Source organism: Platalea leucorodia, assembly GCF_965183815.1.
Source record: "Platalea leucorodia genome assembly, chromosome: W".
Taxonomy (NCBI): domain Eukaryota; kingdom Metazoa; phylum Chordata; class Aves; order Pelecaniformes; family Threskiornithidae; genus Platalea; species Platalea leucorodia.
Window position 1 is genome coordinate 2,744,779 of NC_138859.1, and position 22,594 is coordinate 2,767,372.

The window sequence follows — 22,594 nt, forward strand, 5'->3', positions numbered from 1 at the left end:
CTCATGGGGGGGGAGGGGGTCTGTCAGTGGGGCAGCAGCAAACGAGCAAAAAAAGGCAGCTCTGACGAACATCTGGCTGCAGGGACTGGTAACTGCTCCGCGTGGGTAAGGCTGTCCAGGGAGGTTTCTTGCAGATGTGTGACAAGTATCGGCATGATCTAAAGGTTTGAGAGCAGAGTTGTGTCCTAGAGGATCTGCTCTGTAAAAATGAGCTTTCTCATCCCCTGAAATTAACTCTTCCCACCCCAAACCAGTCCTAGATGTTCAAATGCAGCTGCAGGACTGCTGTACTTGGAGGGGTTAATCCTGCCTCTCCCTTCCCAAAGGCTTTTGTGCCTGCTCTGTAGGAGTCTGGGTCCTGGCCAGGCTCTGTGTGGTGCCATATGGAATCCTCCACCTGTTTGGGGGTTTTTCCTCCCCAATCCTGGTGGCTTGCCCAGACCTGGCCGCCTTTCATTGCTTCTGATCACAGGTTGGCAGCATCAGTTCTCGAGCTGGCATTGTCCCGCTGGCAGGCAAAGCCCCAGAGCCAGCTCAGAAGGAAGGTGGTCCTGTGTAGAACATCTCTTGCCAATGTGGCCTCAACCCAAAGTCGTGGGGCTGGAGCAAAACCTCAGCCTGTGGAGACTCAGCAATCTGGCTGCCTCTCTGGCTTCCCTTACCAGCCTTGGCATCATAAACTTCTCCCCAGCAGTATTGCTTCTTGGAAGGGAGCGTAGGTGATACTCTGTCTCACGCTGGGAACCACTGGGTAGCTGACTTGACACAGCCCTCTCATCAGGAAGGTGAGAATTGGCTGCTTTGGGCCAGTATTTCTGCAAAAGGGATGGAGTGAGAGGTCCCCAGTTCTTCTAATGGCATCTCCACTGCTTCCATGACAGGACCGTGGGTGGCACCAGCAGCAGAAGTGACCTCCAGGCCACTCTCCGGCCTTCACGAACCCACAGGTATGCCTTGTGGGTCTCGGCAGCTCCAATGGCTTTCCTGTCCAGGTTCTCCAGGAATGGCACCAGGTCACCGAGCCGGGGCTCACGGGACGAGCGCAACAGCCACCCCATCCTCAGCGTCTTCGAGCTTGAAAGGTTGCTGTACACGGGAAAGACAGCCTGTAATCATGCTGATGAGGTCTGGCCAGGACTCTACCTGGGCGATCAGTATGTATCAGAAGGGGACAAGAACTGGGGGGGGGGGTGTCAGGGCTATTTTTGTGAAATGGGGAAATCTGGGAGGGGGAGGTTGGGAAATGTGAGGGAGAGGAGGACACAATGGGTGTGGTGCATTGGGGCAAAGGAGGAGGAAGAAGGACATAAGCATGGCTGTGGAGAGAGTTCAGAGCACTGCTGTGGTGGGGTGGAGCGTCCATGGGGTCAGGGACTGCAAGATTGACTTAAAATTCAAGAATCTTAAGAGTCTGGCATTTTTCCTTTGCATCCAGCTTTCTCAGACATAAATGTTTGTCCAGGACAGCCCTTACCCTGTCCTTGGTCACTTTTAACTAGTCTAAACTTATGCATCTCTGCACTGTCTCTTGTTCTCTGCAGAGATATAGCGGCCAACCGGCGCGAGCTGGCTCACCTGCGCATCACCCACATCCTCAACGCCTCGCACAGCAAGTGGAGGGGGGGTGCTGAGTACTACGAGGGCACGGGCATCCGCTACCTGGGCATCGAGGCCCATGACTCACCTTCCTTCGACATGAGCCCCTACTTTTATCCTGCAGCTGACTTCATCCACCAAGCGCTGAATGAAGGTCAGTGGTAAAGATTTCTGGGAGAGAAGTGGGGAGCAGGGATGGGAAGAAACTCCCCTGGGCAGGTGAGAAGCTAGACTGACATCCTAATGCTAAGCATCCTAGAAAAGAGAGGTATTTCCAGCCTGGGATGGTGTCTCCCGCACTGGATCACCTCCTCCAAAGAGGGAACAGGCTAGATGAGAGCACTGGCCCTCCAGGTCACAGCCCCAGCCTGTGTCCTGAGCTGTGGCTGGTCCTGTTCAGTCTGTTTTGGGAGATCACGATACACTGATCCCTTTTGCCAAGAGGGGGACCTCAGTGCATCGCAGTCACACTGTAACTGGGGCCCTACATCTCACCCCAGAGGCTGCACACCTGAGCCACAGCTCCAGGATGCACCGTGGCAAACAGTTGGGTCCTCAAGTATTTTGTTAATTGGGATATTTGGTCTGCTGTGACACAGCCCCTGTGTTTCACCCCCAGGAAGGATCCTTGTGCACTGTGCTGTCGGGGTGAGCAGGTCGGCCACCTTGGTCCTCGCCTACCTCATGATCCGTCACCACATGCCCCTTGTAGAAGCCATAAAGACGGTCAAGGACCACCGCGGTATCATCCCCAACCGGGGTTTCTTGCGCCAGCTGGTCGCCCTGGACAATGCCCTGAGGCTGAAGAGGAGTGCGTGAAGGAGGACGAGAGGGGTTGTGCGGTGGGAGCGTTGTGTGTGCGGTGCTCACCTGACCCCGATGCCCGCTGAGTGGCAGAGATAGGGCTTCCCTCACAGTGCGGACGCTTGGCAGCTAATGGGTTACATGCAACTGGCCCCAGGGCCTCCCCCTCAGCTAAGGGGGTCCCCAGACATGCGAGCTATTCCTAGTGGTAAAGCATAGGCCCTCAACCTGCAATCTTGCCACCTAGGTAGGCCTAACGCATAGCCTCCTTCCCAGCCCGCTCGCTCCAAGATGCCTCCGGAGGGACTCAGCCCCACGTTTCAGGTTACTCTATCCCTCTTGGCTCCAGGAAGCTTTCAAGGCTTCATTCTCCCACGTGGCAGATGTGTTTGCCAAGCCAGTCCTGTCCCTCCCTCCCAGGAGACTGAAGCTCTGTGTGTTCCTTGTCTTGTTTCCCATTCGTTTTTGGTCTGTGTAGCAATGTGAATTAGGTCTGGTGTGTGGGCTCAGGCAAACAGGCCTTTTGTCGTAGTCTTTGCCTAGTGTTAACCTGTACAAATAACCTAACACATGCCTAGTGTTAACCTGTACAAATAAAGACAGTGCTAAGGAAAAAGTTTGGCCATCCCTTGTGTGCTTTGGGATAGACTTTATGTGTTCAGGCTGGGATCCATCACAGGAGGCAGTGGGAGAGCATCACCCTGACTGCTCTGGGTTGAGATGGACCCGAGTCCTCCCAGATCCTCGGTCCAGGGGCTGAACCTGTCAGACTGCACTGGTGGCCAGTGCCTATGCTGGGCCTCCCCGCTCTTTTTTTCCCAGCAGTGGGGACAGAAAGGGGGGCTCCTGGTGGAAAGCAGAGCCGGGCTGATGGTCACCAGGGTCGCCATCCATCACGAGGTGGCGATGTGGCGATGTCGGTCTCCCAGAGGCAGGCAGGCAGGCACCAAGCTATCCACCCAGGCTTGCAGAAGGGCCGGCTGTCCGCTGGCGCCTGCGACAAACACCTTTGCTGCTTGCGGAGGGGCTGGGCGAGCCGAACCCCAGGAGGGTGGCCAGGGACAGAAGCAAGTGTCCGTGGTGGCACCGGCCACATGGGTGCTGGGTGGCCCCACGGGTGCTGGGCTGCCCCTGCACACTGCCAGCACTCATTGTCCACTCGCTCTTATTATAGCCCCATTCTTCCTCCGCTTCCTGAGAACACAGGCAGCACCGCTCGGCTGCCGGCTATGTGTTGTGCTGAGATCGTGTAAACACGTAGCGAGAGGAGCCCAAAGGGTGAGCCGCCGGGCTTGGGGCACGCCGAGGCCCATGCTGTAGCACCCCATCACTGCTAACGGGTGGCCCCAAGCAACCCTGCTCCGGGGAGGGCCTGCCTTTAGCTCGAGCACAATAGGGAGAGCAAACTTTAGTTTGCGGCAGCTGGGGTGTCCTGTGTGTGTGTTGCCCAGCTCCTGGGCTGGGGGCTCTGCTCTTTCAGGCCCCTGAAGTGCCCCGGGGTGCTCAGGGCATGGCACCATCCCAGAAATCGCTGGCAGAGAGAACAGAGCGACTGCTGGCAGCACGGCCGAGGTCACCCCGAGCAAGGGCTGCAGACACTGAGGCAAGGAGGAACTGGCGTTGGGCAATGAGCAGGGGCTGGTCGCGTTCTGTGGCGGCGCTGGGTGCTGCTGGGACTGTTGGACATGCCAGAAGCTTCGGCGGGGGGAATTGCAGCTTGGCAAGGTCCTGGCGGGGTGTAAAATGCCTCTTGTCTGATTTTGCAATTCTGCTTTGTGCTCCTTGCTGCCGCGAAGCTCCCTTTGTGCAGCCTGCTGCTGATCGGCTCCCGAATGCAGAGCGTGGCTGTTGTTTGACAAAGCTGGGATCAGGGAGGCTCTGAGCACGAGGGGAGATTGTGTTTGGAGGATCAGCAAACTAATCCAGAGAGCAAAACCACTGACAGAGCCCGTGGTTTGCTGTACCTCACTGTGTGTTTGCAGCAGCTGGGCACCTGTGTTGGGAGGTCAAATTATAGCATGGGAAAGTACCCTGATTTCAGGAGGGCTGTCAGAAACTGGCCGCAGAAACCTCCCTGATCTCTGGAGCTATTGGTGGAGGAGGATACGTGGAGCCCACGATACTGCCATCCCTGACACGGGGCACGTGGGGGCACACGGAACCATTTCACAGCCCCAGGCTGCCAGTCCCGCTGCCCTCGTGGTCACCAGTCACCTGCAGGATCCACAGTTTGGACGGAGCTGCTGACTGTGTCCAAAACCATCCCCTGCGCAAGACTGAGAGCCACCAGGAGCTCGGCGCGCTCCGGGAAGTCCCCCCAAAGGGCTGGTGCGTACGCAAGGACGGGCGGGCTCCAGCCGGGTGGCGTGTGAGGCAGGTAATCCGAACCTGGGTCATGTGCAGAGCATTTCTGCTGGACGATGGGGCCGTATTTCAGCAGAGCCCCTTGCCTGTCCGCGTTCCGTGGGAAGGCGCGCGGCAGAAAGGCACCTCGTGGGTGCAGGTACCACGGGATGTGCGTGGCAGGAACGAGGATGAGGAAGATGTGCCTGCTAGGGACGTACATCACGGGAGCAGCCGGAGCCCGGGGTTCCTCGCCGCTCACGGCCCGGGGAAGCCGTGCCCGGAGCTCCGGGGCCCGCCGGGGTGCTCGGCGCTGCGCCCGCCGCGGGGAGGGCTCCGGCTGGCGGGGCCGGGGCTGCCGGGGCGGGGTTTGCGGGCAGGGCCGCTCCCGGCCCGGCCCAGCCCAGCCCCGCCGCCGGCCATGGCCCGGCACCGCGCACGGCGGAGCCGCCCCGGCCCCGCGGAGCGGCTGCCGGATGCCCCCGTTCCAGTGGTGCCACGGTGAGAGCGGGGGGCGACCGGGGGGGGGGGGGGGGGGCTGCGGGGCGTGAGTGTGGGGGGAGCGGGCATCCCCCCCTTCCCCAGCCCCTCGGGGCGGCTCCGGGACGGTTTCGTGCCGCCGCGCCCTTCCCTCGCCTCCCGCCCCCGGAGCGGGGCCCTGCGGGGTCCCGCGGCCCCCGGCTGCCCGGCGCCGGGAGCCCCGCTCCCGCCGCCCTGGGGCTGTGCGGGGCGGGGATGAGCCGGGGAAGCAGTTTTACTTCCAGAGCAGCGAGTCCGGCTCAGCTCCCAGGAATAAAGCCAGTTACTAAATGAGTTTGCCGTGCTTTCGCTTCGTGTGCTGGTTGCGACGAAAAAAAGCCCTCTTTTTTGTGTCCGCAGAAGTGGAATAAACTTATTTTTCAAGGGCCCCAGACAAGGCCCTGGCTCCTCGCTCTCGTGTTCGCTGTAAGAAATTCTCAGGGACGTGGAACTGAGTTTGCACATGTGAGGGGGTTTTGATTTAACTGAGAAGTGGTTTATTTTCATGACTAAGTAGTTGAGAAGCTGCGCTGGGAATTCCACCATCAAAGCCCTGCCTGAGCAACAAAGGCTGGGTTATTTTAATTTATGAAAGGGTTACAGCCTTTGAAGCTAAATATAACGCAACCAGTGGCTTCCTCTCCTGTAACGCGTACCTTGTGTGTGCCCGTGCAACTTGGGGGATAAGAAACCACCGGTCCTGCAGGCGGTTAGCCCTGGACATGTGGTGAGTGCATGGGTTTCCATTAAACAAGGTACATGGAAACGCTCCACAGCAGAAAATGCAAACTTGGCTATGTTAAAGAAACATCCTAAATAAGAGAGGCTTTGCTTTTAGAGGCGCTGAGCAGCCACAGCTCTCCTCGGCTTCCCAAGGCACGGGCTTTGGGAAACACCGCGAACAGAGCCCACCCTTGTTCAAAGGCCAAGGCGTGGGTTTAGGAGACCGGCTGCGGGCATCTGGCTTGTACCTTTTGGCTTTAAGCCCTGAGCTCGCAAATACTGAAATCAGCATAGTCCAGCAAAATTGCTTCTCTGTGCGCTGCTAAGGACCTGTGCAGAATCGGGGCCATTGGTGTAAATAAGTCCGCGAGCCAGTAAAGAAATCACATTTTCAACCTAAGTAGGTATATTCAAGATATCTTAACAGACAGCGTATACTGTGCCGCCGTGGCATTTCAGCTCCTCTTCTGCATCACCGTTTTTCCTCCTGTTGCTCAGCTGTAGCTCAGGGGACTTTGCAGTCACCGGGCACGAGCCAGGTAACTTTATTTGGAGGGGAGCTGGTTTTCCCCTGTGGAGAACTGCTTGGCTTAGGGGCAACTTTTGCAGGAAGCCTATTCCAGCATCACAGCAAAAATTATATGGAAGCTGCATTCAATTTTCTGATGCAAAGCCCACAGCTTTTGTGTGGGAGTAGAAAGAATGGTTTTATTTAATGACCTGCTGAGTTTTCCATTTGTTTTATTGAACAAGAATTGGGGTGAGGGAGAAGCTCCGCTCAGCAAAAACCCCGTGCCTGCGCAGTATGGGCAGAAACTTGGGTCCGTCCTGACTTGAAATACTGCAAACTGTTGTGTCCGGAGGCCAAACCACGCGGCATCGCTGGAGCACGAGGGTCTGTGTTTGCAGAGGTGTTGGCCAGGCTGTTCAGTGGGTTGTGATGGTTAAGTCACGCTGTTGGTTTTGGGGGGGGTGGGGAGCAGGGCTGGGGTCACCCCGTTAACCAACTCAAGCGGAGGCACCGCGTGTCCTCACCGCAGCTTGCGGCAGGGGTATTTAGGCCAGCTCAGCGCTTAAGTCCGCCAGGGAGCCGTGTGGGTCGGAGGAGGTGAAACCCACAGCCCCGACGGGTCACACCGTACCCTTGCTGCTTCTGCTTACAAAGGGGAGGTTTTGCAGTTTGCATGAAAAAACACTTTGCTGGCAAGATGAAACGCCTTTCTGAGCACCCTTCTTGTAAAGAGAAGGGCCCAGAAAGCCAGTGCGTGTCTGTAGGTACTTTCACAGATGCCTACTGACGCCTCTCTTCTCATTTTTCAACTAAATAATTGTTCTAGCACTCTACCTGCAGGGATTCTGGTTTCAGGTACAAAACTGGTAGACTTGAGCTGGTGAAATGGGTTATTTCGGTTTGGGTTTGGTGCCCATCAGTTCTTCATTTCACGTTGTTGAAAACCAGATTTGATCCGTTCCCCTTGAACTAAAAATACGGACGCCTTTGTCAGGCGAAGGGGTTTGCGCTAATCAAAACCATCGCTCAGCCAGCGCCCACCATGTCGATGAGCCCTCGTGGGGAGGAGCGGGAGGGGAAGGGGCTGGCCAGGCTTGGGAGGACCTCGCTTTTCGCATTCCCTCGCTGAGACCCGCTGCTCGAGGGCTTGTCCTGGCAGGACCTTCTCATCTCAGCCGAGCCGATGGCTGCTCCCCGACCAGGAAAGGGCACTTCCCCGGAGCCGTGCTCGCTTTTTGGCACCGCAGCCTGGAGCTCGTGAATTCTTGAGAGTCTATTTAACAGGAATGAGCCTTGCTAAGCTGGTGAGTCTAAAATTAGCCTTGCCAGCTGTGTTGCAGCTGGCAGGGACATGTTAGACCGGCTCCTTTCTGCTTCCTTCGGTACAGGGCTGCAAGTTACAGCATTTCTTGTTCCACCTCAGTTTTTTCCCCGCTGCTGCTGCTGGTTTGACTGCCCCTCTCTCGGCAGCCATGTGGCTTTTACATGCGGTTATTGCCACCTGTGGGGAATTTGGGCATCTGACGTGGAGCAGTGCTCAGGAAGCAGCGTGCGGGGTCAGGGAATACAATCTGCGCCCTGCGGGATGGGGCGCAGCCGGGCAGAACACAGGGATTGTAGGGACAGCCCCGTGCGGAAGAGCGGTGTCTGGGTGTGATGTTCAGGAGTTCGTACGCTGGGTTTTGAGCCCCTTAAGATGAGCACAGAGGGATGCGCTGGGGAGGTCAGCATGGGATTGGCAGGGTTTGTCTCTCTCAGGGCTCTCCTTCCCAGCCCGCCTGGTGCTTCTGGAAAACCTCTGGGACGCACATCCCAGCCTTTCCCTGCTCTCCGCAGAGCTGATTCTCCTGCTATCCCCAGACAAGGGCTTTGCCGTCTCGTCACGGATGGCCACGGAGCTGCCCATGGAGCAGGTCCAGGCCGTCCCTCGCCGGCTGGCGGTGAGCTGCGGCACGCGCAGAGCCAGCGCTCGCCGTGGCCAGCAGCAGCCCCTCGGGCCCCTCTCCCCTCAAGCTGTAACTCGGGTTTGGGCTGTTTCTGTCACCACGGCTCTTGTGGCACTGTTCGGCTGGTGCTTTTCAGCAGATTCTTGGAATAGCTCTCAGTTTGAAATACACGTAGGAAGCGTTATTGTTTCACTTGTGACCCGTTATTGTTACCGCAACCCACCGCGCTCTTTGGCCAGCTTCGAATGAGGCTTCCTCCGTCCATCAACAGCTGCGCTGCAGCCCGTGTCCCACCGCCACGTGCACCAGCATGACCTCATGTAGTTGCTCAGTGTTTTTTTTTTCAGAGCTGATATACTTTTCTTTCTTTTTGGAGCATTTCTCAATCATTTCCAGCAGGGAAATGGAAAAAAAAAACCAAACAAACCTTTCCTATTGTCTTTTCCTGCACCTGGTGGTCTCAACAGCAGAAGACTGAGAGAGGAGGACCTGAAAAACAAATCCTCCCTTTCTTGCTCTGTAGATGAGGTGGCTGGTGAATTGTCTCCGGCGACTACAAGAGGCAAAGATCAGCAAGCGGCTCTGCCCTCTGTAGCAGGAAAACCGCATTTCCTATGGTCCAGCCTCTCGTCTGGTGCCTGCTCCCGCTGCTCAGCAGCAAACCGCGGTCCCCAGAGCCGAGTGCCTCTCTGGCCACGGTGGCTTTGGCCATTGCATCAATGGGGCACGTAAATTCAAAGCAGATACCCGGGAGGAGCTGGGAATTGAGTGTCCCAGGGCAGGAGCTCACCCCAGGGGTGCCGCCTGCCCGTCCCGCTCGGGCTCCCCGTGCTATGCAGATGTCCTGGGCCTCTCTCGAGCACACGCTGCTGCCTTCTCTCTCCATCGCAGCGGGGAGGAAACCAGACAGACCAAACCTGGGATCTTGCCGCTTCTGCAGACGTTTCTGCTGCCCGCTCCCTTCCTATCTCTGCTCTCCATGGTGGAGAGCAAATTTCATCCTCTCGTGAGAAACAGGCAGAGGATTTTAGTGGGCTGTAATTAAACCCAGAAGTGTTTGTGTCGGAGCTTTTTGATGAGATTGCGCAGCGCGGGAACAGAGGGTGCTGAGCGGAAGGGGCTCGGGGGCTGCTCTCCTTTAAAGTCCTGTCGGAGTGAGATCTGATGAGAAATCAAAGCTTCAGCTCTTGTGGGGTCAGCATGATTTCGAGACATAAAAAGCGATGCTTATTTAGTGCCAGAGCCTGACTTTGCATCAGCTCCCAGCAGAGGCAGCTGCAGCGGGTCTGGTATTTCCGTGCCGTTCCCCCTCGGTTAGGTGGGGACCCTCCCGGGGTGGCCGCGCCGCCACCGGCTCTGCGTGACGCCCTTCTCCGCATTTCCCCCGTCGTGTCAGACTTGCAGCGAGACGTGGTGGCCCAGGCAGCCGCGTGTGGCCGGTGTGTGCGGGCACCCACGGTTTTGCTCGGAAAGGGGATTCGGTCACTGTGGTGCTGAACGTGCTCCTGCACAGCCCCGGCGCCTCTCCCGGCACCAAGGACGAACCAGCCACTTGCTCTTCCTGGCTCCCACGGAGCAATGACAGACGCCAACTGTTCTTGTTTTTCAAGCTCTTTTTTTGCTCTGTCCTTCCCTAAATCCCCTTCCAGCCTCCATGTATTTCTCTGGAGATGAAAGCATGGGGCCTCCTTTTCTCCCAGATGCCTGGATTCTGCCTGGGGTACGTTTGTGCTGCTGGAGAAGGGTTTCGTGACTGTAGAGATGCGGCGGTGGCTGCTGCCTGTGCCGCACGGAGCTGCTTTAGGGGCTGCCGCTCTTCCTGGGGAGATCACCAATCTCCACAGCCCACGAGACGTCTTGGCGTTGGTTTCTGCCCACTTTGCAAACTCCAGAGGGGACGGAGTCAGCCCAGGCTCTCTCCGCTCTCACAGCGCATCTTCTTCACCTCCTTTTTCCCTTCTTCCATCCTAAACGCTTTTCTCTTCCCCCCCAAAGGGTGCTCCTGCAGTCTGGGGCTGATTTACACCAGTAAACCCTGCACGATGCCTCCCATCACGTTCCAGGATCTGCCACTGAACATCTACATGGTCATTTTTGGCACCGGCATCTTTGTCTTCGTGCTCAGCCTCATCTTCTGCTGCTACTTCATCAGGTGAGCCGGGGGCCGTGGCGGTGGGTTGGCACCCCCGGGGCACCCCCTGCCCTTCCCAGCACCCCCTTGTTTTGTCCCATAACGCGGGAGCCGCTCGCCACGAGGATCTGCCCCGAGGAGCGGGGCCGGCCGCCCGCCGTGCTCGAGCCAGGCGCGATCGTGGTCCCCTGCGGCCGGAGCAGGGCAGGAAACGCAGGAAGGGGCTCTTGTTTTCCAGGGGACCACGCGAAGGGACGCATTGTGTCGGGCAGGGAAGGAGCGGCGCTGCACGGGAGAGGATGTGTCTTTACGTTACACTCCCTGTTCAGGGAGGGCTATTTTTAAACCCAAAGCCAAGGCAGCAGCTGGCGTTTCTGCAGGGCCCGGGTGGCTCAGTCCTTCCCTGCGGGATGCCCCTGCTCCGCCGCTGTCCCGTGCATATCTCGGTCATTTTGGGGACCGCAGAAGCGCGTCTCAGTGCCTCGGCTGGAGGACGAGCGAAGGCTGTGAGCGGTCCCCTTCTCCCCGTGTCTTGCTGGGTTTCTCTGCCAGGCGGTTTTCCCCGGCGCCCTTGCCCCGGCCAAGGTCACAGCAGGGCTGGGAGCTGCCGGCGGGCAAGCACTGGAAATACAGCGTTTCCTCTGCCACGAACGACTTCCTAAGGCAAACAATCGGGGCTGCCGGCTGCCGGCTCTTATCGCTCCCTGCCGCCGATTCCTGCCGGCGCTGGAGGCGGCACAGGGCCCCGCAGTGCGGCTCTACCCCGGGCACGGCCTTGGGCTGGTCCTGGCCACGCTGCTCCGACGGCACAAGTGCAGCCTCGGAGCTGTTTATCCCAAATATTATTATTATCCTCCCAAATATTTTTGGCCGCGCTGTTCAGATGTGACCCTTGAGGATGCTGTAAAACTGACGGTGCCTTTTTCTCCCTCTCTGCAGCAAACTGCGGCACCAGGCTCAGAGCGAGAGGTTCGGGTACAAGGAGGTAAAGTCGATGCTTGTTGCCTGCACGTACCCACAGCGATTCGAGGCCGAGCGGGAGGTGGACGCAGCGGGGACCGGGGCTGCTCATCCCGGCCGGGCGCATTCGAAAGCGGTGTGACGGGACGCACTGCCCGCTGCGCCCGGGCTCGATCTTCCCTTGCCCGGCTCGGGTCAGCTCCCATTGCGGCTCCTGGCAAAATCCCTCCTGGTATTAAATCCTCTGCCTCCTTTTCTCCCTCAGGTGGTTTTGAAGGGCGATGCCCGGAGGCTGAACGTGCACGGGGTGAGTGGTCCCACCTCTGGGCTTTGGGGTAACGGGGACGATGCTCCGGGGCGCATCCCCTCTGCTCCATGGGGTCGAAGGCGGCTCACAGGCAGAGCGAGGCCGGGATGGGGACGTGCCAGCACCACGTGGCTGGGAATTGGGAGGAAAACCCCCTCCCTGGGGGCGCTTTGGGAACCGGGCTGAACTCCCAGCTGGAAATATCCAGGAAGAGGCGCCGCAGCAGTGGGATTCCCCCGGCCACAGCATTTCTGGTGGGAGCGGGGCCACGCGTGGGCGTCGCGCTGGGTCCCACGTGTTCGCAGCCACCCTCACCCTCCGTCTCGCCTCCCGCAGCAGACCTGTGCCGTCTGCCTGGAAGATTTTAAGGTGAAGGAGGAGCTGGGGGTGCTGCCGTGCCAGCACGCCTTCCACAGAAAGTAAGTACGGCCGCGGCGGCCGGCGGAGGGCTGCGGGGAGCGGGGATTTCCCCGGCGGGGATTTGCATCCCGCCGTCTTTCTGCCCCGCAGGTGCCTGGTGAAGTGGCTGGAGGTGCGCTGCGTTTGCCCCATGTGCAACAAGCCCATGGCGGGTCCGGCACAGCCCCGCGCCGGCATCGGCACCCTCCTGGACGAGCTGGTGTGAGCAGCCCCGCTCCTCGCCGGCCAGATCCTGCCAGGGCCGTCGCGGGACCGCGGCTCCCCGCACACGGCGTCCCCCGGCCCCGCGCGTGCCGGCGGATCCAACAGTTCGTCTCGAAGGATTCGGGATTTCCGAGTTGGGATTTTTAACTCGCAGGTCGTTGCTTTGGTTTGGGGGGTGGGGGGTGGGGGGTCCGTTCGGTTTTTGACGTCGCCCCGGTTGCGCTCCGCGGGGGCCGCCTGGGGTGGCCGCTGGAAAGCTGAGCCCCCCGGCGCGGGCGGGGGCTGCGTCCCCCCCCTCCCCCTTTGCTGCCCAGATTAATTTGTATTTTTGTACCTGATCCCCCCGGGCTCTCAGGCTCCGGGGGGGGGGGGGGCGCGTGTACGGTTTTGTGTATAAACCACGATTAAACGGACAATTTCTCAGCCCGCCTGAGCTGCGAGCGCCGGCGGGGCCGGTTGCGGTGCCGGGAGCCGGGGGAGGCCGAGGCCCCCACGCCCCGGGGAGGGGACAGCGTCGGCCGCGCCCCCGCGCGTCACAGCCGCCGCCTTCCGCGGGGAAACGTCACCGGCAGCGCCCGAAACGGCACCCAACGGGGCCCCCCCCACCGAGGAGCCATGGCCGTTACCCCAAGTCCCCGCTGCTCTCTGCCCTTCGACACTCTAAAGATAAAAATGACGCCAGCGCTGACGGCGCTGACCCCCCCGGCGCTCAGAAGGGATTGTGCCACGTCGTAACGCAAGGGCGCACACGTCACGCAGCCGCGTGCCACTCCCATTCATCATCTGCTATGAACCGGAAGGATCGGAGTGTTTTTCCCGCGCCTGACCCCAACGCCGCGCCCCTCACCCTAAGGTCGGGGCGAGGCGAGCGCGCCCCGAGGCTGCCGCGGCCCCCGGTGCAGCCCCCTCTGCACCATGCGGCCCCGCGCCCACAGCCGCCTCCTGCTCTCCCCCGGGCCGCAGGGCCGCCCCTTCCCCGCGTTACCGTGAGACATTACCCATGCTAATTTATTCACACATAGCCACGCCCCCGCCCCCGCCTTTACGGCAAGGATGGGATTTTGCGACAGCGGCGCGGTTTGCGGCGGCTGCGGAGGGAGACGGTAGGCTTTTGCTCTGAGGGCGTTCCGGGGCGCTCTCCTCGCAGAGCGCTGCTGCCCGCGGCCAGCACCGGGAATGGTGTTTAAAGGTGTGTGGGGGGGATGTGTTTAAAGGCGTTTTAGAGCGGGGGAGGTCGCACCGCAGGGCGGGAAGTGGCCCTGGGCCGTGGGTCGGGCCATGGAGCTCAGCGGCCTAGTGCGAGCCCTGAGGCTGGAGGAGCCGCCCCCCGCCGTCCCGCCGGCCCAGCAAGTCCTCCTCCAGATCGGGCTGCTCTTCTCCGAGGGGACGGGCGGTGCCCCCAAGGCCGGCGTGGTCAGAGACCTGGCTGCGCTGGTCGAGGCTGCAGACTGCCGGTGGCTTTTTGGAGGCCTGAGCCCTGCGACGCTGGGGGAGTTGGTGGCTGCGCTGAATGGCTACGCAGCACCCCCAACGCAGGAGCAAGACGCTGCAGATCTCCCCAGTAAGGACAGCGCGTACGCTGCCGCAGCTGAGAGAGCGGCAGATGTCGGCTCCGTGTTTCTACACCTCCTTGCGAAGCTGGAAGCTGCCAAGACCCAGGAGTCTCTGGGCGTCCCCGTGGTGGGTCCAATCCTATGTCGTGTGATGGGACCCATCTACATCTTTGCTGCAACGCATATTGCGGAGAGGCCCTGGACAAACGCGAGGTCTCAGTCGGTGGCACAGGAGCTGCTGGCGCTGCTGGTTCAGGCCGCAGGCTGCGGGTCGGTGGCTGAATTCCTTCGGGGAAAGAATGAAGATGAGGAAGGAAGATTTGCAGCAGTGATGGGGCTCCTGAAACCGGAGTTAACCAAGTGAGTAGGAAGGGGAGGGCAGCGATGGAAAGGGTGGTGTGTTTGGCTGGTCTCTGTGGGAAGCACTGGAAACCTTTGGGAAACGGTGTGAGCTCAGGCGTTACAAGACACTCAGCGATAAATATGGGGCCAAAAGCTTTACAAATACCCCGGTAATGGAAGCGGGAGGGAATCAATCACAGCTTATGGTCAGCCGAGAGGCCCAGATGCGTACAAAATGAGCATTCATTAGTTCCAGTGTTCACTGAGCTTATGTTTGTATTTCCAGAGACACTTGGAAGCGTAACCCTGCCACAAAGTTCGTGTTTTCCTGGACACTGCCTCACGTCACCCGGCCCTGGCTTAGCCATTACCTGGAGCGTGTCCTCCCGCCGTCGCTGCTCATCTCGGACGACTACCGGGAGGAGAATAAAATCCTGGGTGTGCGCTGCCTGCATCATATCGTTCTCAACGTGGTAAGGGATTTGAGAAATTAGATCCCTTTCTGGGTGCTGTTTGAAGGAAGGGTGGGTTGGACGCCTGTTAGGATTCCTAACTTGTAATCCTGGTTCTGCTGTTAACCTAGCAATTCTGCTTCATCCTCCATACGGTCCCTGTGTGTTTAAATACGTGTAGTTCTTATATCTATTACGCTAAGCAAAGAATCACTTTCCCACCTTTTGAACTCGGCTGATTCACATATCAGCCTGACAACAGTTTGCAGAGCAGGGTATTAAAGTAATGCCAGCGGAACTGCAAAACAGCAGCTGGGGAAGCAAAGGAAAGTGGCCGCTCCTGCGCGTGGCAGAGTTTAACCTGCATTTATTACAGCACCTGCTCACGCTTTCTTGTAAGCAGTGTTCCTAACGCGCAGTATGTGCGAGGGTTGTTTTTATAAGACCTGGGTTTGTGAAGGCTGTTCTCTTTGATTAGGTTAAGCGGGTGCTGAATGTGATGCACAGGAATAACGTTCCGTTCTCTGTTCTTGCAGCCAGCTGCTGATCTGTGCCAGTTCAACAGAGCTCAGGTGGTGCACCACGCCCTTTACAACCATCTCTATTCACGAGAGGCCCCTCTCATCCAGGTAGGACAGCAGAACTTCATTTTAATCTGCCTTGCGGTATTGCGTATCAGCCCCGTGAGGGACAGCCAGCATAGGGCACGAGGAGGCAGAACCTGTTTCCTCGCAGACAGTGCAGTCAGGCTGTTAGTAGCTGATGCTTGTGGCCAAGAGACAAAGTAACTCGATAGATTTCAGGAAAACCTCAAAGTGGAGGGAAGATCTCTTGCCTCCTGTCCCCTTGCAGCTGGCAGCCTTGCCGAAGGTGGCCGGTAACAGGTAGTAGTAGTAGTTGGGTCTGTCAGGTGAACTGCAGCAGCTGTGGGCGGTCAGCGGGGTTGGAAGTTACTGGTGTTTTGGCAAGAACATCAGCAGGATTGCCCAGATTTACTGTCTCGCACCGAACCAGGCAGTCCTGCTGTGCCTGCTGGACTTGCTGCCGATCCTGGAGAGAGCCCAGCGGCAGCAGAAGCAGGCCAGACCAACCGCCCCCTGCGATGAGGTGCTGCAGCTGGTTCTGACCCACATGGAGGCAGAGCATCGCCTCGCGCTGCGGCGGGTGTACGCCAGGACCCTGCCTGCCTTTGTGCAGAGGTGAGAGCAGCCGCCGCAGCCCTGCAGCGACTTGCTTTGGCCTTGGTCTATATCTCCCTTCTCAGTGTGTGTTTCTTCGTCTCGGCAGGCTTGGCATCCTGATAGTTCGGCACTTGAAGAGGCTGGAGCGAGTTATCCTGGGGTATCTGGAAATCTGTGATGGCCCTGAGGAAGAAGCCCGACTGGGAATACTGGAGACACTGCAGTGCACCATAGAGCATGCTTGGCCCAGGTACCGGTCTGTGGGTCAAAGACACTGTAGAAAGCATATCCTGAATGCTGTCCCTCTTTCAGAGCCAAAGTTACTGTTCTTTGAGGAAAGGGCCCTGAAATCTTAAGGGAGAAATCCGTCACAGAGAGGAATCACTGGCATTACTGCTTTGCTGAAAAACCTGGCCCCAAAATTAAGCTGGGTCCTCATGTTGATCTGACTTCTGCCTGTTCTAGAAGCATCAGCTTGGCTAGAAACGAAATCTGTGTTCTCTGCACGGCAGAACTGTGGAGTAAGGCCTGCGCTGTGAATTAGGCTGCCCCGCGAGAGGCGTTCCTGGTACCCCATCCTCGGGTTACCTCTGTGTTCAGGGCCTGTCCTCCCTCTGGTGGGCATACTGAACGAGGCAGCTTCTTCAGCCTCATCGCTGAAGCAGTTGCTCATCTTAGGCCAGCTACATTCCTGCTCCACACGTAAACGGCAACTAGCAGCTCCTGCCTGAAGTGTCTAGGAACTGCTGAACAGGGCTGTGCTTCCCCCTGGCTTGCGAAGAGGATTTAGAATAAGGCGCAGTTGCCGTTTCCTTTGCAGAATGCCGTGCAGGGTCCCTGTGCTCCTCAAAGCCCTGCTGAAGATGATCTGGGATGTACACACTGACCAAGGGTCAACCGCAGAGCCGGTAAAAGCCGCCTTGCTCCAGGGGGCCACGGACTGCCTCATCCTGCTGGATCGCTGCTCTGAAGGGCAAGTGAAGGTGAGCTGGGGACCCAGCACCGCTTCACCTCTGATCCCTTCCCTCTTAGACGGGGCAGCATGGTGCGTGCAAGAGCCCGCTTGCTTCCTCAGTCCAACGGTATTTTGAAAGCATCCACCTCAACGTTAGTACTTGACTTGATAAGTGACTTGATACGTATCAACGGGTACCTATATATGCTTTGTATCATTCTCTTCCAACAGATAGCCAGGGGAGGGCTGATAACACCATAAACCTGAGCGTGCCGAGCCACTGGAAAATGATGCTTTTCTTGTTTCAGATCCTGCTGGAGGGCGTGTACAGCAGCTGTGAGGAGAACCGCGTACGGGAATGCATCAGAAAAGTGCAAGAGAACACGTGAGGCGTGGCTGATCAATGCTCACCCCGCGTTTTGTACAGTAAATTTTTTTTATTTATTAAAAGTTACTGTCTTTCTCATCCCACCCCTGTTAACCCCATACCTCCCCCGAACAAGATAGACTTGTGTGCTCGCCTAGCCCCACGCGGGCTTCTCCAGCTTTAGACCAAAGCAGCAGTGCCCCCCAGTCCAGGTTCCTTCCCGGAGCACAGTCCGAGCTGAGCCTTGTGTGGTTGTAGAGAGGGTGGGGTGTCTTCTTCCTTAAACCTGTGCTTCAAGCAGGAGTTGTACAAACTTGCAGCAATTGCCTGGGGTCAGGACAGAAACCCTTCTTTTCTTAAAGAAAATGATTAATTAGAATATTGAAAAAGGAGTAATTTTTGAGGGTCCTGCACAGAGCGGCAAAAGCTGGAAGGAGTTCTGCTGACAGATCTGGAGTCCTGTCATTGAGTACAAAACGTGGGTTCAGGAAGGAGTCAGGCTGCTTTTGTTTTAGTGGTTGGCTCCGTTTCTTCCTCATACTCTATTTCAATGTAGGGACGTTTTCTTCTGGCTGGTCCTTTTAGGGGAGTTTTCCCCTTAGATTTGGAGTGAGAGGCTTTCTTCTCTACTTCTTCCTCCTTTTCCTGCTCCTCTTCACTACTTGTCTCCAACTTATCCATGTCCTGAGAAAGACAGGCAAGAGTGAGGTCAAAGCACGCTGTGTAACTAAACCTCCTCTTTCTGCAAAATTATCTCGTGTATCCGATTCCATTTTATAATTCCTGGCCCCCAGCTGTCTAGCCAGAGGAGCTGGGGTGTAGTGGATACAGCGCAGTCTGATTGTACCATTAGGTGCCACAAATCTGATTTTGCTGGCTCTTATCCCATCACCAGAGACACCCAGAGGGCGGAGGTTACTTTCAAGCAGCTCAGCCTGACAGTTTATACCTGGTGCTTCACCTACCTCAAAGTCACTGAGGTCGCTGTCATCTGCTTCCACAAACTCTCTGTTATCCGTGTCCTGTAAGAAATAAAGTCAGCAGCTCGTACACACACGCTGAGCACAAAACAGTGTCACGACCTGCAATGGAAGAGCCACCAAGGCCACCACTGGCACACACGTGTTTTTTTTGAGTTCACCTCTCCTCATCTGTTCTCACCCTGACACTCACACTACGGTGCCCAGCACGTAGGTGCTGCGCCAGGCCAGGGGAGGATTAACGGCGGTGCTGTGGCTGAAAGCATTACCTCGTCGTCGTCGTCTTCCTTCTCTGCATCGGACTCGCTCTCGCTTTCTGCATCTTGCTGTTGTAGAGCTTTGTCAAAGGCGTGAATGGGGAAGTTGTAAATGTCTCCATACTGAAAAGGAAAATGGGGATTTTCTGTAAGTCACAGGAGGAAGACAGCCGTTGGTGGTGGGGTCACCCAAAGCCTGCAGCCTGCACAGACGCAGTATCAGACTAGGCTGAACTTGTGGCTCGGCCCCTTCCCTAATTCTGAAGTATGCACCCCTGCACAGAAAACGAGGGGCTCTGCGTTTTGGGGAAGCACGTCCTCCAGCCTGTTGTAAAACCACCCAAGAAGGGCAGCGTGCACTCATCCCCTACCCCTCCTACGCGAGCAGTGCCTCTCTTTCGTACCAACGCCCGTGTCCCTCCCAGAGAACCGGCAGGACAGAGGGCAGTAGGAGGAATTTTACTGCCGTGCTCTGAAGGCAGCGATCCTTACCGTATCCTGTTTCAGCCTTTCCAGTAATTCCTTCTCGATGGCGTTATCCAGCTGAGCGGCAATCAGGGCTTTCTCCTAATGGAGCAAAGAGGAGCTGTGTCAGTTGTTTGAAAGACGTGCGGAACAGAAGCGATCGACAGGAGATTACGCGAGAGAGTGGAATTACCTCTCGTCTCTTCTCTCGCCTTTCAATCTTTCTGCGTAAAGGAACGAGCTTCCTCCTACAGGGAACAACAAGAGCTAGTTAGCGAATCCGTCAGCCTCTTGTGTAGCACGTGAGCAAATGCTCCTTCAGGGCAACAACCAGCAGTTACAGCAGTAGAAATGTGGCTGCAACTAGTTCAAGTGCGTTTCTACACGCAGACGCCGCCGCAGTTAAATCCATTTCAGCCAGGTTCATTTGCAAGCCTGCCAAAGCCTCAGGAAGGCAGCTGGGCGCGCTGGGGCTCTGCGTGCAGCCAGCGGCAGCGGCTCCGTGGACGAGCAGCGGCTCGCTAAGTGATCGCTCTTAACTATGTCACTCACTGTCGCTTGAGCGTCAGCTTCCGGATGCGGATGAGGTACTGCGTGATCTTAGTGAATCGCTGCTTGCACTTGTGTCGGATGAACCGCGGCCAGTAGATGAGGTTCTCGTCTATCTCTTCCAGTGCCTTCTCGTAGTTCTTGCTTAGCAGGACCTGGAGGGGGGAAAGGGAAAGGGTTGAGCTACGGAGCAGCAACAACGCGGGGGCGCATCTGCTCTTGGGAGGAGTCCCATCGCTCCCGGCCCTCTGCCGCCGTTGGTAAATGACGTTAGAGCACGCCGTCTGCTCTCGTTAACTCACCCGTTCCCACAGTCGACGGGGAAAAGCTGCCCGCTCTATCGTCTTCATGTACAGGTAACACCGGCCTAAAGAAGAGAGGAAGGTGATGCCGGGAGAGAGCCGGAGCGTGTCCTGACAGCGGGGGCGTGCGCAGAGCAGGCGGTATTCGCCCCCTCCCCACCTAAGGGGTCGTCCGCTCTCACCTTTCTCCTCCCTGATGGTGGCGTACTGGCTGTTGGCCAGCGGGCAGGAGGAGCGGTTGCACAGGCCCGTCAGGTTGTACTCATTGCGGCAGAAATTCTGGGTTTTTGTCCTGGAAAGAAGAGAGGTGAGAGAAAGGGGAAGGGCGGGGGTACCCCGCTGCACGCCCTGGCCCTCGCAGCCACCCGCACCACCCTCTGCCACTGTCACGGGTGGCCGTGGTGGCACAGGGATGGGGGGCACCCACGTTTATCCCCCTCCCCACTCCTCTCCTGGCTGGAGCACCCTGCAGCCCCCCCCCCCCCCCCGCCGGGAGAGCTCAGCCCATCCCGTCTCCCCAAAAACTCACGTTATCTTGTAGGAGCAGAACTGCCTGTTTCCCAGCGTGTCCCAGACAACCTGCGAGGACAAACAGCGGGTGACACGCACCGCCACCGCCCACCCGGCCCCCTGTGCACCCCCCCGTGAGGCTCTGACGGGGGGGGGGGGGGGGGCACCCCGCAAAGATGGGGGTCCCCTCTGTGCACCCCACTGGTGCAAGAGGAGGCAGGGACAGCCCATCTGCTGCCACGTTCCCCGTTACAGCCCCCCCCCCCCCGGTCTGTGCCCCCCCCAGCGCCCCTCGGGCTGGGGACAGGGGACCGCCGCCACGTGGTGGCTGGGGAAAGGGGGGGGGGGGGGGCACCCCCCAGCCGGACGCAACCGACTCAAGCGGCGGGGCGGGCGCCGATTGGCTGCGGCGCGGCTGCCTGGGGGGGGCGCGGACGGAACCGGATCAACCGGCGGACTCACATCGTCCGAGTGCATGGTGGTGGCGGTGCCGCCGGCCTAGCGCGCCGCCATCGCCGGAAGGGGCGGGGCGCCGCGGGATCTCGCGAGAGCGGAGGAGGCGGAGGGGAGGGGCGGGGCCGGGCCGTCATGGCGGCGGTCCCCCGGGTGGGCCCGCGGCCGGGCCCGCCGCTCTGGGCGGGGAAGTCAGCCTGAGAGGAGCCCTCTCAAGTGCGCCGTCCCTGGGCAGCCCCGTCCGGGTGCTGGTCCAGCCCTGCGTCTTGCTTGAGGCACCAGGGTGGTGGCGGCGGGGGGGACCGGCCTCAGGCCGCGTTTGCTGTGTCGGTGCTTTGGCAGTGGGAGATGGCAGCTGCCTCAGGGACGGAGGGGACAACCACGATGCAGACCCACGGTGTTTAATTTTACACTGCAGAAGCCGTGAGGGAAACGTTTGTCTGCAGATTCTTCTCCCCAAGGAGGGGGAAACGCTTCCCTCCACAGCTCCCAAGACCCGCCTTGGCTCCCTCTGCCTCCCCAAGCCGCAGGGGTGGCGGCACCTCTTTGTATCGCTGTTAATGCACTCAAGAATCACGAATTTTTTCAGCAGGGTGGGTTAAAAAAAAAAATCGTGTCGTTTGATGCAAAGATTGCAACCTAGTTCCTCACTCAGAGCGGAGAAACTCCATCATTATCATTGGCGCTGCAACTAATTTATTAATTAAGAAGTCAGAGCTGCCAGTGCCGGAGGAAAGAGTCTGACGTGCGGGAGTCGGAGGCTCGTCTGCTCTGCTGGTCCTCGCAGGGGGGATGTTTCCAGAGCAACCCAGCACACAGAGGGGTTTAGTGTTAATATTTAACTGGGAGGTGTGAACAGATCCCCAAATAGAACAGCTCGCATTTTTTTCCTTCCATCACAGAAAGCAAACGCGTTTTTCCTTTTATTCTTGGCAAAGCAGGGGAACAGGTGGAAGACAAAAATAACCAGTTTTTGAGAACAGGCTTAGCATTAGTCATTTCCAGTCAGCCTAAGAAATATAATTTCATCTTATATGTGCAAAGCGAGGGGCAATGGGCCCGCCGTGGCTGTGGGATTGCCTGACAATAGCCATTTATGACCTTTGGTAATGAGTCATAAGGTACCAAATCTTGACGAATTGTTATTATCCTCCTGTTTCCCTGCTGGCAAGTGCATCTGCATTGTGCTGCTTGGGCTCCAGAGCAGTGAATCATCTGTTCGTTCTGGCAAGTGAAATGGCTCTGCGTTACACAACTGCTCATTCAAGACAGAAATGAGTTTATATAAACTGCCGACAGTGGAGCCAGAGAAGTTGTAAGTTTGAAGTTTCACTGGAAAAAATGAGATCACGGGAATTTCTCTGATACTTAGGAGATGAATTTGGTACCTCTGTTACTTCACTCTCTCTCTCTCTCTCTTGCTTAACTGTAACATACTTTTACAGCCCATTATACTCAATAATTATTGTTAAAGAGTGCAGCTGCTCTCTTTCTAAACTTGTGGCCAGGAAATTGCAAAAGGGCAATTAAATCAATCTATTGTGCTTCTCCTTGCAGTGGGTTAGGATCACAAGCACAGCCCATTACCCCACCTCAGCTGAGGGGCAGGGATTTTTAAAAATGCGCTGTTAGTCGCTTAGAATCACAAGGGATCTGACTGGCTTTGTCGGCTGAGTCGAAGAGTCTAAAACTGCTTTCAGCCTTATTTCTACCTGAATTTCTTGGAGTTCTTCAAACAAATTAATTAATTTAATGGATGGTGGA

At 57.7% G+C, this 22,594-nt stretch overlaps 4 protein-coding genes across 5 annotated transcripts; 3 read left to right on the forward strand and 1 right to left on the reverse strand.

Moving 5' to 3' along the window:
* The first annotated feature begins 948 nt into the window (after positions 1–948).
* LOC309601805 (dual specificity protein phosphatase 26-like) lies at positions 949–3,000 on the forward strand. Its single transcript, XM_082334938.1, has 3 exons — positions 949–1,154; positions 1,542–1,750; positions 2,216–3,000. Exons 1-3 carry the CDS (start codon positions 976–978, stop codon positions 2,413–2,415), a joined length of 588 nt encoding a protein of 195 aa, XP_082191064.1. The 5' UTR covers positions 949–975; the 3' UTR covers positions 2,416–3,000.
* A 2,168-nt stretch (positions 3,001–5,168) lies between these two features.
* On the forward strand, positions 5,169–12,618 carry LOC309601673 (RING finger protein 122-like). The gene is made up of 6 exons (XM_082334840.1): positions 5,169–5,244; positions 10,438–10,594; positions 11,513–11,558; positions 11,799–11,840; positions 12,177–12,259; positions 12,351–12,618. Exons 1-6 carry the CDS (start codon positions 5,220–5,222, stop codon positions 12,463–12,465), a joined length of 468 nt encoding a protein of 155 aa, XP_082190966.1. The 5' UTR covers positions 5,169–5,219; the 3' UTR covers positions 12,466–12,618.
* A 947-nt stretch (positions 12,619–13,565) lies between these two features.
* Positions 13,566–18,282, forward strand: LOC309601507 (TELO2-interacting protein 2-like). Of its 2 annotated transcripts, XM_082334538.1 has the most exons (8): positions 13,566–14,377; positions 14,646–14,832; positions 15,348–15,440; positions 15,826–16,010; positions 16,099–16,242; positions 16,813–16,975; positions 17,256–17,373; positions 18,210–18,282. In XM_082334538.1, the coding sequence occupies exons 1-7, from the start codon at positions 13,743–13,745 to the stop codon at positions 17,334–17,336; spliced, it is 1,488 nt and encodes a 495-aa protein (XP_082190664.1). In that variant the 5' UTR covers positions 13,566–13,742; the 3' UTR covers positions 17,337–17,373; positions 18,210–18,282. The 2 variants fall into 2 exon arrangements, with proteins under 2 accessions (XP_082190664.1, XP_082190665.1); XM_082334539.1 differs by lacking the exons at positions 17,256–17,373; positions 18,210–18,282 and adding an exon at positions 17,179–17,224.
* LOC309601508 (protein MAK16 homolog) lies at positions 17,452–20,924 on the reverse strand. The gene is made up of 10 exons (XM_082334540.1): positions 20,840–20,924; positions 20,397–20,446; positions 20,050–20,159; positions 19,868–19,932; positions 19,569–19,720; positions 19,210–19,264; positions 19,044–19,118; positions 18,564–18,674; positions 18,280–18,336; positions 17,452–17,998 (listed from the first exon to the last, which is right to left on the reverse strand). The coding sequence occupies exons 1-10, from the start codon at positions 20,852–20,854 to the stop codon at positions 17,810–17,812; spliced, it is 879 nt and encodes a 292-aa protein (XP_082190666.1). The 5' UTR covers positions 20,855–20,924; the 3' UTR covers positions 17,452–17,809.
* Between the last annotated feature and the right edge of the window lie 1,670 nt (positions 20,925–22,594).

Bases quoted from the DNA above. Each gene is read 5' to 3' on its own strand.
- LOC309601805 (XM_082334938.1), top strand. From the start codon at position 976: ATGGCTTTCCTGTCCAGGTTCTCCAGGAATGGCACCAGGTCACCGAGC. The intron at 1,155-1,541 runs GTATGTATCAGA...TGTTCTCTGCAG, and splicing joins GGACTCTACCTGGGCGATCA to AGATATAGCGGCCAACCGGC. The intron at 1,751-2,215 runs GTCAGTGGTAAA...TTTCACCCCCAG, and splicing joins CCACCAAGCGCTGAATGAAG to GAAGGATCCTTGTGCACTGT.
- LOC309601673 (XM_082334840.1), top strand. From the start codon at position 5,220: ATGCCCCCGTTCCAGTGGTGCCACG. The intron at 11,841-12,176 runs GTGAGTGGTCCC...CGCCTCCCGCAG, and splicing joins GGAGGCTGAACGTGCACGGG to CAGACCTGTGCCGTCTGCCT. The intron at 12,260-12,350 runs GTAAGTACGGCC...TCTGCCCCGCAG, and splicing joins CAGCACGCCTTCCACAGAAA to GTGCCTGGTGAAGTGGCTGG.
- LOC309601507 (XM_082334538.1), top strand. From the start codon at position 13,743: ATGGAGCTCAGCGGCCTAGTGCGAGCCCTGAGGCTGGAGGAGCCGCCC. The intron at 15,441-15,825 runs GTAGGACAGCAG...GCACCGAACCAG, and splicing joins GAGAGGCCCCTCTCATCCAG to GCAGTCCTGCTGTGCCTGCT. The intron at 16,243-16,812 runs GTACCGGTCTGT...TTTCCTTTGCAG, and splicing joins ATAGAGCATGCTTGGCCCAG to AATGCCGTGCAGGGTCCCTG.
- LOC309601508 (XM_082334540.1), bottom strand. The intron at 20,160-20,396 runs GTGAGTTTTTGG...TCTTCTTTCCAG, and splicing joins TTCTGCTCCTACAAGATAAC to GACAAAAACCCAGAATTTCT. The intron at 19,933-20,049 runs GTGAGAGCGGAC...TCTCTTCTTTAG, and splicing joins CACCATCAGGGAGGAGAAAG to GCCGGTGTTACCTGTACATG.